At 48.8% G+C, this 17,109-nt stretch overlaps 1 protein-coding gene across 7 annotated transcripts in view; it reads left to right on the top strand.

Moving 5' to 3' along the window:
* Window positions 1–761: 761 nt before the first annotated feature.
* The window catches only part of PAX2 (paired box 2), an 86,532-nt gene continuing 70,184 nt past the window's right edge, over window positions 762–17,109 (top strand). For 5 of the 7 annotated variants that reach the window (XM_074907316.1, XM_074907318.1, XM_074907320.1 and 2 more), the window contains exons 1-3: window positions 762–1,199; window positions 4,907–5,075; window positions 6,249–6,446. In XM_074907316.1, coding sequence (XP_074763417.1) covers window positions 1,157–1,199; window positions 4,907–5,075; window positions 6,249–6,446 — 410 coding nt within the window. In that variant the 5' untranslated portion in view covers window positions 762–1,156. The remainder of the gene's footprint in view (window positions 1,200–4,906; window positions 5,076–6,248; window positions 6,447–17,109) is intronic. The other 2 variants (XM_074907322.1, XM_074907321.1) reach the window with 1 other exon arrangement.

The following is a 17,109-nucleotide window of genomic DNA, read 5'->3' as shown; positions in this document are numbered from 1 at the left end:
GGCCCGTCTGTCCCCACTCCAAGTCGCACACCGCGGAAGCCTTGATGTGTATCGACCTTCCTCCCCCGCCCCGGCCCGTTTCACCCCGAATAAAGTCTCCGGTAAAAAGGCGCGGGGCGTGAGACGGGAGACGAAACTCCCGAGCCGCTGCATGTGCGCGGGTTAAACACGGGAGTTACAGACCCAGAACCGCGACTGAAAACAAAGCGGGGCTCCCGTCCCTTCCCGCGGTCCGGCTAGGGCCGCCGCCGCCCCGCACACGCGTGGCTCGGGGCGCTCCGGAGTGCGCGGCCGGGGCTCCCCCGCCGCCGGGTCCCGAAGGCGGCGGCCCCCCCGCGCCGAGCGCCGCCGGCCCGGCCCTCCTCTCTCCTCTCCTCTCCCCTCTCCTCTCCTCTCCTCTCCTGGCCGCGCTCGGCTCGGCGCGCTGGCGAATCAGAGAGTGTCGGAATCTATTGCCTTTGTCTGACAAGTCATCCATCTCCGGGGAGGCGGGCGGGGGGCTGAGGGCGCTGCGGCTTTTAGAGAGACACACACCGGGAGCGGAGGCTCCAGTCTCCGGCCCCGGCTCCTCGCAAGCACTTCCCACCTCGGGCCAAAGTCCGCCGGGCGCCGGATCCTCCGCCCGGCCGAGAGGAGGGGGCGCGCCCGCCCGCCGCCCGCAGATTTCCCGGGGATTGCTACTCTGCTTTGAACTTAAATGAACTAGCCCCGGACCACGGGAGGAGGAGGAGGAGGAGGAGGAGGAAGAGCCGTGTCCTTCTGCCGCCTGGCCGCCGGCCGCACCTTGCTCCGGCACCCCCTCCCCGCCGCCGGGGATGCTCTGAGCCCTCCCAGCCATGACACCCACCTGCCCCCCGGCGCCGCCAGCCCCCCGCTCCCACGGACTCTGCTGACTCCGCCGGCCCCGCCGCCCCGGTCCCCCAAGAGCCGGTGCAGCCCTCCCGCCCCCCGGAAAGTACTTCGCTCCCCGCTCTGCCGGGCAGGGGGGCCAGCGCACCCCGCCGCTCCCCTCCTCTCCTCTCCTTGTGTGTTTCGCTTTTTTTTTTTTTTTTGGTTTGTTTTTTTTGTTATTTTTTTTCTCCCCTAAGTCTTGAAGTTGAGTTTTAGAGGCGACACGGCGGCTTCAGCCGATTTCTTCCCCTTCCTTTGCCTCCCCATGGATATGCACTGCAAGGCAGACCCCTTCTCAGCAATGCACCGTGAGTACTGGAGCCCGGCTCCTTCCGCTGCTCTCCTTCTTTCTCATCCCTCCATTCCTCCTTCCCCAACCATTCTTCCTCACCTGATCCTCCTCCAGGTCCATTATTTCACCGCCATCCTCTCCTCCCCTGGCCAAACCCGGGCTTAGAGCGGCGTTCGGAAGGCAGAGCGAGGGTCCCGGGCAGCCCCGGGCCCGGGGGGAGCACATCTCCGTGCCACCGGCGGGGCGGGGGCCAGGACCCCGGGCCGGGGGCTGTGTCCGGCCGTGCCTGTGCTGCCAGCCGCATGTGTGAGAAAGCAACCCCCCCCCCGCCCCTAACCGGATCTCTCCTCCGCAAAGGCACTTTCCCCATCGCCCCTCAGACAACACGAGTTTATTGCGACTCGAGTCAGCCCCCAGGCTGGACCCTCTCCCTGTCCCTGCCCCGCCGGGCCAGGGCTGCCCGCATCCCTGCGGGGCTCTAAACCCCCGGGTTCCCCGCGATCTGTTGCCGTTCGCTTTGATTTCGGATTTCAGTAGCAGAGAGGGGAGACGCCAGTTTCAAATCAATGGCGGGTTGGTCGGTGGCCGTTCCGTGCTTCGGTTTGGTTTGGTTCGGTAAAAGGCTGGACTGCGGGAAAAATAGGACAATTGGATGGCTGGGAGATCTGGCAGCTTCGGAGGCTCCCCAGAAGGCACGATCCCTCCTGGTTTATTTACCACATTCCCGGTGTGCATTTTAAATGCATTCCTGGCACAGAGGAAAGTGCATTCGTGATATATTTCCACTTTAAAGACCCTTTCTGTAAGAGCGGGACGAAGGAAAGTTAAAAGACCCCTTTACCAGGGTCTGTAACCAGGAATTTTCAGGGATTTTAATTCCACTGCACGGAGGGAAAATAATCCCGAGATTTAAATTACAGAAAAAAATACAAATAGAAAGCCGAGGTTGAGAGCATCTTGAGTCAGGAAATGAATAATTAAGAGCAATTTGTAACTTTTGACACTGAAACTTTTGAGGACACGCCCTGCCCGCTGCATAAAAACAAACCGAAAAGATATAAAATGGAAATGCTTGAAGTTTAAAAAAATCCCGATTTTGCCGTGAGAAGGAAGGCGCAGAAAGACAAACCCATGATCATCAGATCGCCAAACGTGGATGTAGGTAACTGTCTTCCTGTTTCCAAATTAATGATTTCCAGGATACACTGCTTAAAATATAGGGTTTAATTTTCGAAGACCTTTAACGGAAAAAAAGTCCGTGTATCAGACACGATTTTTAGTTTTCTGTTTTCAGACGCGATCGCAGTAATTCTGCCTCCGGTACGATCCGGAACATGTAGGCAGCCGAAGGAGGCATCTCACTGTCGCTGGTTTTTTAAAAACTCCAGTGAGATTCGTGAACAATTTGGGCTACCGATTAAAAAAAAAAATATATAAAATCAACATTTGATTTGTTCCCTAAAGTGTATTTCGAGAGCTGAAGACCTCGATATTAGTGAGCAATTAAAATGCTTTCGGGCGCGGGCTCCTGACACACACCGAGCCAGCAAAACACGGTCTGTATGAAAGCGGTACGACTGGATGGGTACATGTATATACAGACGTCGGCACTTATACGCAGATAAATACACGTAAATACCTTACTGCTCTCATAGAAAGAACCTTAGAAAACCACGGGGCAGAGCAAAACACTCGTGTGAAAAATATCCGAGCTGCAATAATTTGAATTATTAATTTTTAATCTTTTTTTGCTTCTGTTGGCTTTTAATACTTGGTAATGCGAGTTATAAAAGGTGCTTTGAATTATTTATCATGGAGTTGCCGAAGAAATTGCTGTCTTGTAACTTTAGAGGCAACATGTGCAGAAGGGCTTCTGAACAAACGAAGAAAACACACTGAACACATACCCGTGGGTTTTAGTGCAGGAAGATAAATATCCCCCCTCCCTTCCGAAACTCTAAATATCTTATAAGAAAGACTAACCACGTAACAAATAACCTCGGCTCATCGGGGAAGGGACGGGGAAGCCCGCCGGCGCCCTGGCCGAGGAGGCTGGGAGGGAGTTACGTGGAGGTGTTCCTGAAGGGGTGGGGGAGATGGAAAAAACTCTATTTGTGCGAAAGGACTTGGATCGATCGCAGGGCAATGAGAGTTTCCACTAAGTTCAGAGCCAATAAGTCAGTGTCAGAAGCAGGGGAGAAAAAAACCTCAGCGAAAATACAAACAGATCATTTTTCAGCAACCTGCAGAACGAACTAAGATCTCTTGGCGAGGAAGATACAGCAGGTTAGGGTTGTGTGAAAGGAAAGCTTTAATACAGAATGCACTCCACAGCTCTATCAGCTGGATATTGCGGAGATAGAGACACCCAGGTGGCAGCGCCAGTGGAGCTGTACCGCCTGCGAGCCTGCGGCTGCCTGCACGCCCGGGCAGGGGCGAGCGGCTCCCGCCTCGACCGCGGACCACCCCAGGTGCAAGCGGTTCGCAGCCGCCTGTTCTGCCGAGTCCCAAAAGGAGATATTTCTCTTAATTCCCATCACCCCGATCCTCCTGCCCACGCTTAGCAGGTGCATATTTATTTTTTTCCCCCTAAGTTATTTCTCGAAATGGAGAAAGATAGATCGGGAAAAAAGCGATCCTAGCAGTCCTATCTGAGAGCGAGCAGTCTTTTGCCTAGAAAGGGAGGAACGGAGGAAAAAGGAGCATTTGAAATTCTCCCTGAAATAGACGGGGGGTGGGAGGAGAGACGGAAACGTGTGAGTCTGTTAGATTTTTTTTTTTTTTTTTACAGTAAGATTTTTCTTTTAAAGATCGAAAGCTGGGGAGAGAGAGGGTCTGTATGTAAACGAACACCAGCCGCGGGACACAAAATATTTTCTTTCCTTCCCTTTCCCTACATTTCTTTCCCTTTCTCCTTTTCTCTCTGAATCCCTTCAACTCGCCTCCGAAAATAACGGGAGAGGACGCGTTGCATGGGGGACATGCCGCGAGGTGAGGGAGGGCGGGGTTGGAGAGTAACTGTAATTGACAATGTGAGAGAAAATCGTGGAAAGAAAATGAAAGGAGAGATAAAAACCCGAGAGTAGAGAGAAGGGGGATTGCGGCAGGGTCCGCCCGGAGCCGCTAAACCGCTGAGCCCCGGAGTTTGGGAGCTCACCTTTCCCCAACTCTCGGGAGAGGAGCCGGCGCGGGCACTGCCTCCATCCTCGCCCCGCCACAATGGCCCCGGGAAGCCGCTGCTCCCGCGTCCCGGGGAGGGGCGGCGGGAGGCAGAGGTGCTCTCCGGGCCAGGGAGGGGAGACGGCGTTTGGGGGAACAGTCTCCGGCTCTGCCTTCTCCTCATTTGCCATCTTTCCTCCTTTCTCTTCCTTCCTTCCTTTCTCTTTTCTTTCCCCTTCTCTCTCGCTCTTTCCCCCCTTTCTTCCTTTCTTTTCTTTCTCTCTTTAGCTTTCGTTCTATTTTTCTCGTTGTCTTTCTTTATCTCTCATTCTCTTATTCTTCTTGGTTTTCCCTCTTTCTTTCCCCCCTTTTCCCTTTTTCGCCTCTCCTCTCTCTCCCCCACGTCTTGTTCCCCCCTCTCGACCCCCCGCCATCACCTCCATCCATCTGTAGTGACTGGAGATTTTGTAGTACGAGTGGCGAAGGATCCACGACTAACGGTGTGTTTCTGGTGTGCGTGGCTTGTTGTGTTTTTTTTTTTTTTTTTTATTTCTCTTTCCCCAGCAGGGCACGGGGGTGTGAACCAGCTCGGGGGGGTGTTTGTGAACGGCAGGCCCCTACCTGACGTGGTGAGACAAAGGATAGTGGAGCTGGCTCACCAGGGGGTGCGACCCTGTGACATTTCCAGGCAGCTGCGGGTCAGCCACGGTTGTGTCAGCAAGATCCTGGGCAGGTAAGGAAAGAGGCAGCTCCTTCCTCTCCCCTGGGACGGCAACGGTGCATCCCTTCCCCGCTCCGGCGTGACCTCCCGCCCTTCCCGCGGCGCCGGGCCCCCCCCCCCGGCACCTCCGCGCTGAGCAGGGCCCCCTCCTCCAGCAGGGAAAGACGTGCCCCTCCCGACACCCCACCCCCCCACCCCCGGCGGTGTTTGGAAACTCCTGGGAAGACAAACAATTTCCGAGGGGTAGGCGGGAAAGAGAAGGGACGGGGGGACAAAAAAACGAAAGAACGACAAAAAACCCCAACAATAACAACAAAATCCCCCAACTCACACCAATCTGTGAGCGGCCTTAGCAAATACACGGGTAAATAAACAAACAACGGCCCAAATAAATAAATAATTCCGGCGGTAACCGCTCGCCGCCAAATGTGGTGTGAAATCTCCCCAGAGGGAAGCCGGGGGGACCCAGCGCCCCGGGCCCCGGCCGCTGGGATGCGGAGCGGTGCGGAAGAGCCCCAGGCCTGTGAGCGGCCATGCCCGCTGCCATGGGCGGGCCAGAGCCGCTGGCGCCCAGCGGGGACCCGGGCTGAGGCCGCCCCGTACGAGCACCCGCTTCCGAGGGACCCGGGAAGGGGGAGGGGAACAAACCGGCCGGCGCCCCGAGCCGGGGGAGGCCGGCCGGGGGCGGCGAGGGCAGAGCCCGGCACCGCCCGCTCCCCGCGCCCCCTCCCGGGCCGCCCGGCCTGGCCCCGCGGCCGGCGGGCTTCGCCTCCGGCCCGCCGCATCGGGGCGAGGGTTTCTGTTTTGTTTCCCGATCCCCGGGCCTGAAACGAGTGTGTGCGTGTGAGGCGGGGGAAGGGGGAGGCGGCCTCAGCGCCCCTCGCTTCTCCCACACACACAAATAAAAAAAAGAAAAGGGAGTGGGGAGGGGGGGGGGAGAAAGAGAGAGCGGGAGCGAGCCCCGGGGAGGAGAAGGGACTCCCCCAGGAGGCCCGACGCCCCGCGGAGCCCCGCCATGCGGCCCCCGAACCGCCGCGGCCCCACGGCGCGCACTGGCGGGCCGAAGCCGAGGTGGGGAGCGGGGCGGGGGACCGCGGGGCGCCCCGAGGGGCAGCCGAGCACCGGGTGCTCGGGGCCGGCCGGGCTGTTCCGGTCACGGCAGGTCAGTGACCGTCCTTTGTGCAGGTATTACGAGACGGGAAGCATCAAGCCCGGCGTGATCGGCGGCTCCAAACCCAAAGTGGCGACCCCCAAAGTAGTGGATAAAATCGCCGAGTACAAGAGACAAAACCCGACGATGTTCGCCTGGGAGATCCGGGACAGGCTACTGGCCGAGGGCATCTGCGACAACGACACGGTCCCCAGCGTCTCCTCCATAAACAGGTAAGAGCGACCCCGCAGTCCTGCTCGCGGCCCGGTCGCCTCTTTACCGCCCCATAAAACCGCTCTCGAGGGCGCGGACGGCCCGGTCCTTCCTCGGTCAGGTTAGATCCGGCCTGTTCCAACCCCCCACCCGAACTGGGACCCCTGGGCATGGCCCGCCAGCCCCCGGCCCCGGCCCAGCGGGCGCTCCCCGGCCCCGCCGTGACCCCCGAGCACAGCCCTGGGCAGCGGGGCCGGAGGCGGTTGCCCCCCCCCCCCGCCCCAGATCCGGGCAGCGGGGGAGCGGCTCTGCCCCGGGGCTCTGCCGCCCGCTGCGGGGCCGCAGCTTGCACCGGCCGCCGGGCCCGGGGCGGGCAGCGCTGCCGCCACGGCAGATGTGCTCCTCACCGAGCAGCCCGGCGGTGCCGCAAGGTCTGGGGGCTGCTCGGGCTGGCGGGGTGACGGGCGGCGAAGCCGGGTTTTCCCCTGTCCCCCCGACACCCCTCCCGGGGTGCAAATGACCGCCAGCCTCGCCAGGGCATTAGGGCTCCGAGACGAAAAGCTGCCGCTCCCCGCTGCCAAGCCGCGGAGTGCCGGAGGCAGGCTTCCCTTGCACCCACTCCCCCCGGCTCCTCCCTCGTCGCTAACCCGAGGGAGAGCCTAAACTTGCCAGGCGGTGCGTTCCCCGGGCCGGGGAGCGCTGCTCCTTCGGTGCCCGCGGGTCCCGGCCGGGGCTGGTCCCTGTCCTGGCAGGAGGCTGGGAAGCAGGAGGATCGATTGAGCACTAGCGAACCGCTTCCCCCCATCTCCTCCCCCGGCTGCTAGGCTGAGACTTTTGTTGGTGGAGGGACTCAGATTTGGTCTCAGGTTTGAGGTGACAAAAATAATCATATGACAGCCAAAAGGAAAGGATCGGTGCAAGAGAAAAAGGCCGGTGGTAGATGTAATCCGGTACTAACCCACGGTAAAGCGCTCGGACTGTTCACACCGCGGTACATTCAAACACAACATACATCAGATCTTCACACTTTGGCGACACACAACACTCCTACGCACACAGTAAAAGTAATTACGCTGGTTTAGTGTAATGTATATACAGATACCTTGACTATGACCACAGAAATACAACTTCTAGAAAAAGAGTAACAGAGGCATATTTGCAAAGGGTACGTACATTGGTACAAAACACCTCACCGACAGAGTAAAAATACAAGAAATTTTGCACGCGGTGCAAAATATACAGCGCTCCCCACTCAGATAAATGTATATGGGGTATATGTAAATATACACACAGGCTTTTGTAGTGTCCGCATGGATAAAAACACACAAATCAGTATATTGGCCCTTTTGATATATAACAAGTTTAGCCAGATTTTTTTTTTAAAACCTCGTGTATTTATAGCAAGGGAAGCAAAAGAAATAAATAGCAGGGAAAATGCAGTGATATTTTTTCACTTGCGCTTTTCATGGCAGATTTATCAAAATATGTCTAATAACTCAGACTGTGTATTTCTAAATCTGGCATCCTATATAAATGGGTTTTAATATTTTGCAAATGATATGGAATTATCCCAAATCATCTTGAAAACAGCAGGTAGAATTAGCTAGTGGAATGTACCTTGGCTAAGAAAGATTCCCTCAGACACACTGTCTCTGTAATATACTGCTAGGCTACCCTAGGAAATTATCCCTGTGTGTGCCATCTGTATTAAAATGGTTATTAAGTTATGAACAGGGTAACATAATACTGATCGGCTAATTATACACCCTCCTAAAAAACCTCCAGGTCTCTGTTACTCTCTCAGTCAGGTACTGAAATAATAACAGTTTGACATTCAGACACCTTACAAAGGCAGCTGCGGAAGGACAGCCAGCTATCCCTGGGAGGAATTAAGCTGGTTGTATAGAAGTCCAGAGGAACGGCCATGGGCTCTTTAGAGGAATAGCATACATGGACCCAACATGCGCGTATACTTTGGCCAGCTCAAGGGCTCTTAGCATCCAAATGTCAGTGAAGTCTCAGCCTTATGCCTGCTGGATCTGATGCCTCACATCCGGGTTGCGATGTCCTGAGCAGGAGCCTGAGCGTCAGGTTTTGCTCCCACCTTTGCTACCAGTTTATGGCAGGGCTTTTGTACCTCAGTTTCCCCACCCTGGAAATGAAAACTGATCCTTCTCAGAAGGAGGTGGGAACAGATGTCAGTTAGATTGCACTTATAAAATGTTTTCAGAGGGACAAGGGCTTTGTAGCTGCTAAGTATTATTATATTAAAGAGGCTCAGCTGTGACCCACCACATTCGATTGATACTGCGATGGCATTTGAGTGTGTAGTCACCAAGGCACAAGCACATTTTGCCTTCATGTGCTGAAATCTTTCCCCATTCCTTTAAAAAAATTAGGCCCAACTTCTCACTGTTCACCTTTGTATGAGGCTCCCTAAAACTCACTTCTATGAGGAGTGACCCCACCATATCACAGGTCATAAAATTTGCATGTCTGTGCTAGGCAAGAACAGGACAGTGAATGGGGGAAAAACTGCAGCCGAATAGGAAGTAGTGAGTGTATAAGGGCCCAATCCCAGTGCCGCAGAGAGTAGCGCGAGCTTCATCAGTCCAGTCACTTTGTAACTCCAGCTCACAAAACTCACAAAACACAAAGAGGAGACTAAGTCCACGATTTAAATACACATTTTCTCTCTCCTGTTGTCAAAATACACATACATAATTGGGTCATCCCTTTGTAACAGCATATCCCTTACCCGCGGTACGATCAGAAATTTGAATTAATCTAACACTTCGAGCCTCTGAGCAGCTTCAGATAGATGACAGTTTTAAAATCCAGCGTTCTAGAAATACCTGTTCTCTGACTTTTGCAAAATGTGGACTTTCCAAAGCAAAATCTGCATTGGCCCTGGGTCCAGAACTGTTAGAGCTATGTCCACGAGCAGTTTAACATCTTGAGACTATAAGCGAGGCACTTACAGAAATAGAAGTTACCTATGTCCCGAGATAGACGTGAATACTCCACTTTAAAATGGAGATCTCCTTGTACATGGAAAAAAAATTACTTTTGGTTATTATTTTTCTGATAATGTATTAATTACTTTTTATTTTCTTTCTTTCCGGGGATTAGTCTAACATTAACAAAGGCTTTCAGGTGAGAGACTACAAAACAAAGCAGTTTCAGTTTGATTTTTGAAGTCTCCCTAAAACATTTTTAACATCTATTTTCCGTTAATTATTTTTGTGATACATTAATTCTATGTGCTTACATTGTCCTGATCTGTCAGTATTGCACTGAGACACATCTGGGACAACATGTAATTCAGTACTGAGATTTATCAGAAACTTGTTCATAGCAAACTCATGCAGATGAAGGCTAGATACAAACTCTGGTGAAAAACATGACTTAACTACCCTGTCAAGATTCAGGAAAAAAATTAAAAGTCTTCTGCTATGCGGTAGTTTTTCTTTAATTATGGCAAAAAAAAGTCCAGGGAGTATATTAGTTAATAAGCAAAGTGCACCAGAGCTGACAGGATCAAGACAGAGCAGTTATCTCTGCACCAGGAGCTTTCCTGTTCCCGCTTTATACATTGGCTGCTTTACAGTACAAACCTATTGGGTATGTGTAGGTACACACACATATATATACATGCATATATGTAAACACACACACCTATACACACTACATGTAATTGAGAAGCAGACAAGTGACAGAAGCTCTTAATTCTTTGGTAAGCAATTAATGCTTACTTTAAATCACTTGAGCACCTTGCTTCTTGAGCAGCCTGCCAGCCGGATCTTTGCCATCTATCATATGACTATAAACAAGTTATCTTTGGTCACTTCACATTAGAATATTTCACTGTATTTAGGCACTGCTGTAAGCCTTGCGGCGGTCTCCTAAATATGGACTTGGAGGCAGATGTTTTTCCTTTGTTTTGCAGCACGTACAGTTAGCCTAAGAACAGAGGTTTCATGAGATAATAATCAGCCCAAAAACCCCTTTTGAATTAGACAGTGTACTTTGGTAGGAACAGGACGGAACACATCACAGATAAACGTTCACGGTTATGCAGCGAGTGATGCAATGGGCATTGTTGTTTAAGCATTATTTCCTGCTTCTCTTAAATTAATGAATTTCTTAGTGGTCCAGAAAAACAAAGCAAAACAACACCCTCACAATTTGTCCCTCTATCCCAGCTCTCCTGCATCTGGGTTCAGTACTAGGGCCTCCCAGTTAGACCTTATCCAAGGAATGCCGAAGCCAAAGCATTATGGAGTTTAGTCAGTCTTCAGGATACACTTTGGACCTTCAGTTCCTGAGCTAACTAATACCCCACGGCAGGGAATAGAGTTTAGTGGATATATTATCTCGGTCAAGCCATTAGATTTTTTTTCTATCTTCTCTTAGGTATTGGGTCTACATTAAATTCTAGTGTTAAGCGCTTGCTTTGGGGAGATCTTTCTTGTTTCATTATATAACAATTGGCTAATAATTCGTGATTAAAGTCTCCGATAATTATGTGCTTTTAAAAAATACATATGGAAGAACACACACATTGATTCAGGTTATAACGATCAGAGAAATATACTTGTACATTATTGAGCATGTGGCCAATTTCAGTGGCCATGGGCAGGCCTGTAGTTTAGAGTAAAGAATGGCATATTAGGAGATCAGATTTCTCTTACCAGTTCTGTCATTAACTTTCTGGTTGATCTTGGGCAGGTCACACGGACTCCTTATGAGATTGCTTTGCCATCTGTAAAATGAAAATACCAGTATTTAGCTACCTTTGTAAAACTCAGTGTGAGCTTTCACTAAATGAGAAAGGGCTCAAAACTGGAGCTACATTGTTTTACATCAGCTGAGACTTTAGCCCATTCAAGGGAGATAGAATTGAGCAGAATCCCAACTGAGGTAAACATAACGTCTCAAGAGAAAAAAATCGCGTCTGGCCAAAGGCAGGCGTATCAGGCTGTGTCATATGCGGAAGAAATCAATGTTATGCAAACAGAGCTTTCTGAGTCACTCTCACTAGCCTCACTTGAGAATTTCCCCAAAGGACACCCTGGCCAAAGTCACTGGTGAATCTTTCCCTGTCTTTCCCACTGAATAAATACAGAATTCTTGGAGGACAGGTAATAAGTTGGAAGAGTACAGGGTATCTCTAATGGCAGCTTGTTCATAGTGACCAAAAGTAGTGACAACTGCATGGCTTCAGTGAACACAGGGTGAATTGCACAGTTTTAACTGGCAAGTATGTGTGTGTGTGTCACACAAACCTACTGCCACCATCAGTATTTAGTAGCCACAAGTCAGTTTTCTCAATAGAGAGGCCAAGGATTAGACTGGTCACGTAGACTGGATTAGCGTCTGACTGACAATGTGCTTGTGCAAGGCAGGGGTGAAGAAAACTTGTTCAACAGTACCCAGTAGTGTTTACCAGGTCTCGTAACCTGGTACTTAGCACTCACAGAAGAAACTCGGGATCAGGGATCCTCTCCCTTAGTTGATGCTGAGCCTAAGGTTCCCATGTGACTTCCTGCATCAAGGCATGCTCTCAAGGTAGAAGACTTCTACTGCCAGTCGCTTTCAGCTGAGAAAAGAAAGTGATTGGGTCACACAGGGCTTCATTACAGGGAATATACTCCTTTAAATTCAGATTCTTTTCCATCAGACACAAACCTGGTATTATCTTCTTTTTATCATTGCAAATAAAGGACAGGCTCGTAAAGCAAAGGTTACAGACAAATGTTACTGCAGCCGAAAGAGTAAATGAATGCTAACAGCATTTCCTTTTGTCTTATTCCTCATATCTGGCCACTGGAAGGTTGTATGGTGGGAACTACAATAAGATAGCTGCATTTTTTCTAATTTTCATATTGCAGAGATATTAGCTCAACAGAGGCAGTTAGCAAGTAAAATTGGTTGTGCCTGGGAAGTTTTGAGCTCCCTGTTCTGTGAACCTCAAAGTTTAGAACCACATTGGTCTCTTTATCACCTAAAAATCCCAGCTCTTGCTTTTTGTATAGATGTACAGAAAGCTTGATTTTTGTTGGAAGTTAAACGTTTTCAACCTTCTGCATCTGGTGAATGATTGCTGCATTCTGCCATAGAGGTAGCTGCATTTCAGTGCTGGGTGACTGAGTCTTCTCGAGCTAAAACCTCATTTACCAGAATCACTATTATGTGAAAAAATTCATATGACTTTGGGAGAAAAGAGGAGAAAATATAAGTGGCTTGGTGAAGCAATGACGAAGTGGCGAGAACAATATAGTGATCTGATCTGAAGGGCACAGTCCCTCCAACAGGAAAAGAATTATTCACATTTAAACAAAGCAGTATAGCCAGGAATGAAGGGAGGGAAATAAGAAAGGAAACATTTAAATGGTAGCAGAAGGTATCCCCTGATAGGAAGGTCCATTAAGTTGTGGAATTGCATCCCATAGGAATTCCTGATTTCTTGGAAAATATATATAACTAGATGGCATTAATAACAAGCAAAGATACAATAAAAAATAATCTTGTGTTGGCTAAAGAGATAGATAATGCTCTAGCAGGCCAGCTGGACCCTTTATGATATGATGACATGATGCATACAGAACAAAGTCACCTTTTCAGTGGTATATGAAACATCCCCAAAAATCTACCTCTGATCCTAAAAGCCCATTCAAACAAAAGATTTCCATATTACTTGAATAAAAAGATATTTCAAAACAGTTGAAAAAGTCTGAGCTTGACTTAGATTCCATGGTCTTTAATTAAGCCATGCTGAAACGCAAGTGGAGTTTAGGCTCTCCACTTACAATCAGCAAAATATTTAGGGATCCCACTTTTGGGAAGCGTCTCTATAAAGGGAAAGGTAGAGACTCCAAAAGCATTGGCCTGACATCTGTGCAGCTAACTAGGTCTTTAGAAATTCCATCTGTGTGTAGAAGGCTCTGATGATGTTTACTACTCATGAAAGTGTCAGAAAGGTTTGAGGTTTCCTCCCAATCATACTTTAAACTGAGAGCTAACAGGAATTAAGATTTTTCCACTGTAATCCCAATTAATCTATCGGAGCCTATACACGCATGGCCATATTTACCAGTCCCAACTGTTTTAAAATGCCAAGACAAAGCCTAAATCATACAATTGGCATAAAAATCATCAGTACTTGTAATATAATGTGGGTTTGTTTTCACTTGTTTTCTCTTTTCTACCCTAAATTTTTAAAGGGATTTGGATATCTGACTCCCATTAAACAACTTTAAAAATACCTTAACAATGCAGTCCTTTGAGTCTTCAGGAAGGCTCCTTTTCAAGCCCCACAAGCACTAGAAACATACTTTATTAAATGAGAACTGAAATTCTCATGCTATCACTTGACTAGAGGAGCTGGAAAACCCACAACAAACACCGTTAGGCTTGTGATGAAATACTAGACAGTACGATATTCAGTGCTATCCTCCAATTTTCTCTAGTGCCAGTACCTGAGAGCTGATTTTGTAGCACTTATATGGCTATCTACCCAGCTGAAAATCACAAATCTAATCACCAGGTTTCCAAACTCCTCGGAGAGCACTTACAAATATTCATTTCCAATCAATTTGCACCTGCTAATATTTCTCAATGCTCACATGTGATGACAGTCAGAAGCAATGCTGGTGCTTACTATTTCTACTGCAATAGCATAAAGAGGCTCTGTGCATAGATCACAGCCCATTGTCCAGAACAGGCACAGCATAAATAGGAATTTCTTTCGAGAGGTTCTTTTAGAAAATGAGTAGATACACACACCTTTCTTTACACCATCCCCTTAGCTTCTGCTAGGCTCGTAATTCAGACCATTTTCAAGGTTTCAGGGATCCTGAAACATCTTTATTTATTATAGGAAATGAGATACCTGGCCAGGGTTCAACCACTAAGCCCAAGCCTAGGTAAAAGGCAGAGCAAAACTAGAGAGCCCTCTTCTTTGCGCTCGTATCTGACAAGACGGAGGCTGAATGCTAGCTAGACTGTGACAGCCTCCCCCCTCCACCCTGATAAGTAGGCATATAAATAAATAAATAAACGGCATCCTAACTGCACTGAGAACTCAATAAAACAATCACATCAAATATGAGGAGTTATAAATCTCATGTCTGCACAGGTAACCCACTCAATTGCTTTTATTATGGCTCAGCCTGACTCCATTTATTACCATCCATGGCCTGGGTGAAAGATGTTTGCATGGAGGGTGGTCTCCTGGTGAAATCCTATCCCTGGAGCAGTGACAATCAGCCCATGCAGAGGTGGATTTTGGTGGGGAGACCAAAGGCAGATCCATCTGTCTGCATGAAAACCAATCAATAACCCTGCAACTAGACCCCTTGTCGCTGGGAAATGGACAACGCAATAGTTCAATCCTGGAGCCATAGGAGAGAAATAGCTGTGGTTGAGGTGTGAAGAATGACAAGATGTATGCATGAAGTGTTTGAGACACATGGACAGAGTATGTCCATCCATATAGATATTGAGGAGGAGTGATGGGATAGGAGGAGCGTAGAGGGTACATTTACACAGATAGTAGGCAAATGTGAAAGCTGATGTGTTCAGAGGTGGGTATGGGGAAGGAAAAAAGCAGAGTTATACTGCATTTTTTTATAGGACATCTATACGGGGACTGTGAGTGCAATGCTGATAGGTACCTTTTGGGGAATGCACCTGCTGGTTGGATACTGCATATGAGTATATTGGTATATGGCAGGGAACATGTATCTCTGAGCAGGCACATAGGCGGTAACACAAAATGCTGGTAGGCTAAAGGAAGCATATGCGGGAGTTTGATGTGGTTGGGGAAGGATATTCCTTTGTCCTCTGTCTAGCTTGGGATTTATGTGTGTACTAGTTTTGACAGAGAAGAGGAAGAGTGATGTGCCAAAAGCCTGAGCTAACGGACTGTGAGTTCACATATACACTTCCCAGAAAATGCTATGTATGAAACATTTACCCATAGGTAATAGGACATTTCTTGCTGTTGTCATGCCCTAGCTCTGCAGTTCCTGTAGCATTTCTAAAATATGCACAGGGTATTGTTCCCCAGGCTTCTAGCAACTCCCCCAACACATGCACACATGTGTACACAGACAGATATGCTGGAGTTTGCCTCTATTAATTGTTTTCTCCTGGGGGCCAATTTAGATTTTATTCCTTTGGCTCCATTTTGAACAGTTCCTCCTCCTTCCAAGGTAAGCACCCTCCCCTGTCTGCAGGGGCCAAGGCACAGGGTTAAAAGTCCATCTCTGGTTGAGAGGCAAACTGTGATCAGCTCTGCTCAAAACGTCCATCACTGTATTTCAGTTGAGAGGGGTGGTATCCATGTTTTGCAAGGCAGATTGATGTCTGTTCATTAATTTATAAAAGGAAGAGCAGAGAGTGTGACCAAATGACAAAGTCACAAAAGAAACCCTCACATATCTGTCAGACAGGATGCCCTGCACCACCTCTAGTTTCAGGATAGTTTGGATGGTTCTGGCAACAGTAACAGTTCCCATTTCTTTGGTCAGGGAGGGTTAATATTCCAGCACTTCAGTCCTCACAACTAGTCCTCGTTTTCTTCAAGCTGGACAACCTCATTACCCCACTGCCCATGTTCAAGCTTTCACTTTAAAACTGCAATAGAGTCTTCAGGCACTAACGTCTGGGCACTTCTTAAAGGGACTATTGACTTTCAACATACTCATGTCTCTGAAAAGTCTTTGTAGAAAAATTTTTGGTCATCTGCCTTTAAAAAGAAAGACTGCAGAACAGTCTATTACAGCATGTAACATGCCTGCTGTTAATATTTGCCTAAACTTAGGCTCTGTCTTGATTGTTTAAATTCAGACTTTTGATCTTGAAAAATTATACATTTATACATAAATTATACATACACCAAAAATACACACACACTTATTTATAAAAACAATATGGAAGGAAGGAGATGTAGAAGAGAAGAGGAAAGGAAGGAATAATATTTCTGAAGAAAAGGAGATCATGTTTGCATACTGGGTGCATAGGGGAAGTGTTTCTGGGATGTGCTATCTACAAATGGGTCAAGGCAGTGCAAGCAGAGGCAGTATGGAAAATGTGAATGTTACAAATTCCCTCTCTCTACAGAACAAACATCAAATTTAGAGTTTTAAAGAGACAGTGTTTGTGGTGTTGCCTCTGGGTGGAGAGCACAGCTGGGTGGGATTGGGGGAGGAAAGGGCAAGACATAAGGATGGAGTGAAAGGCTAAGGCAGGTTTGACTTGTATAGTGTCAAAACCAGACTTGCTGTGGTTTTACAGAAGGCAGTCTTGGCCACTGTGCCAAACAAGATGCAGAGTCATCGAGTATTGACATCCAACTCCCTTACATGGCTACATGTGTGCCTGAGTTGGGGGTCTGTGCATATGGAGGCAGCCAGGATGGGGACAGAGTAAGTATATCTGGCTGTGTGCAGATTCTTGTGAGGTGCACAAGCTGGAGAGCAGGGAGGAATTGCATGTGTGAGTTTGTATGCTTGCATATGAAAGAGCACGTGCAAATTTGTAAAAAGATTACTTCTGTGATTCTAACCCCCTTTTGCGGATTACATGAATTTTTGTGACCTGAAAATATTTAAAGAAAAATACATGCATCTGGGTGACCCCTTTGGGTGTTGGTGCCCAGCGTGCAAAATTGGTAGA

This window comes from Athene noctua, chromosome 5 (genome assembly GCF_965140245.1).
Source record: "Athene noctua chromosome 5, bAthNoc1.hap1.1, whole genome shotgun sequence".
Lineage (NCBI taxonomy): Eukaryota > Metazoa > Chordata > Aves > Strigiformes > Strigidae > Athene > Athene noctua.
The sequence above is the reverse complement of the archived record's forward strand: the minus strand, read 5'-3'. Positions and strand labels throughout refer to the sequence as shown.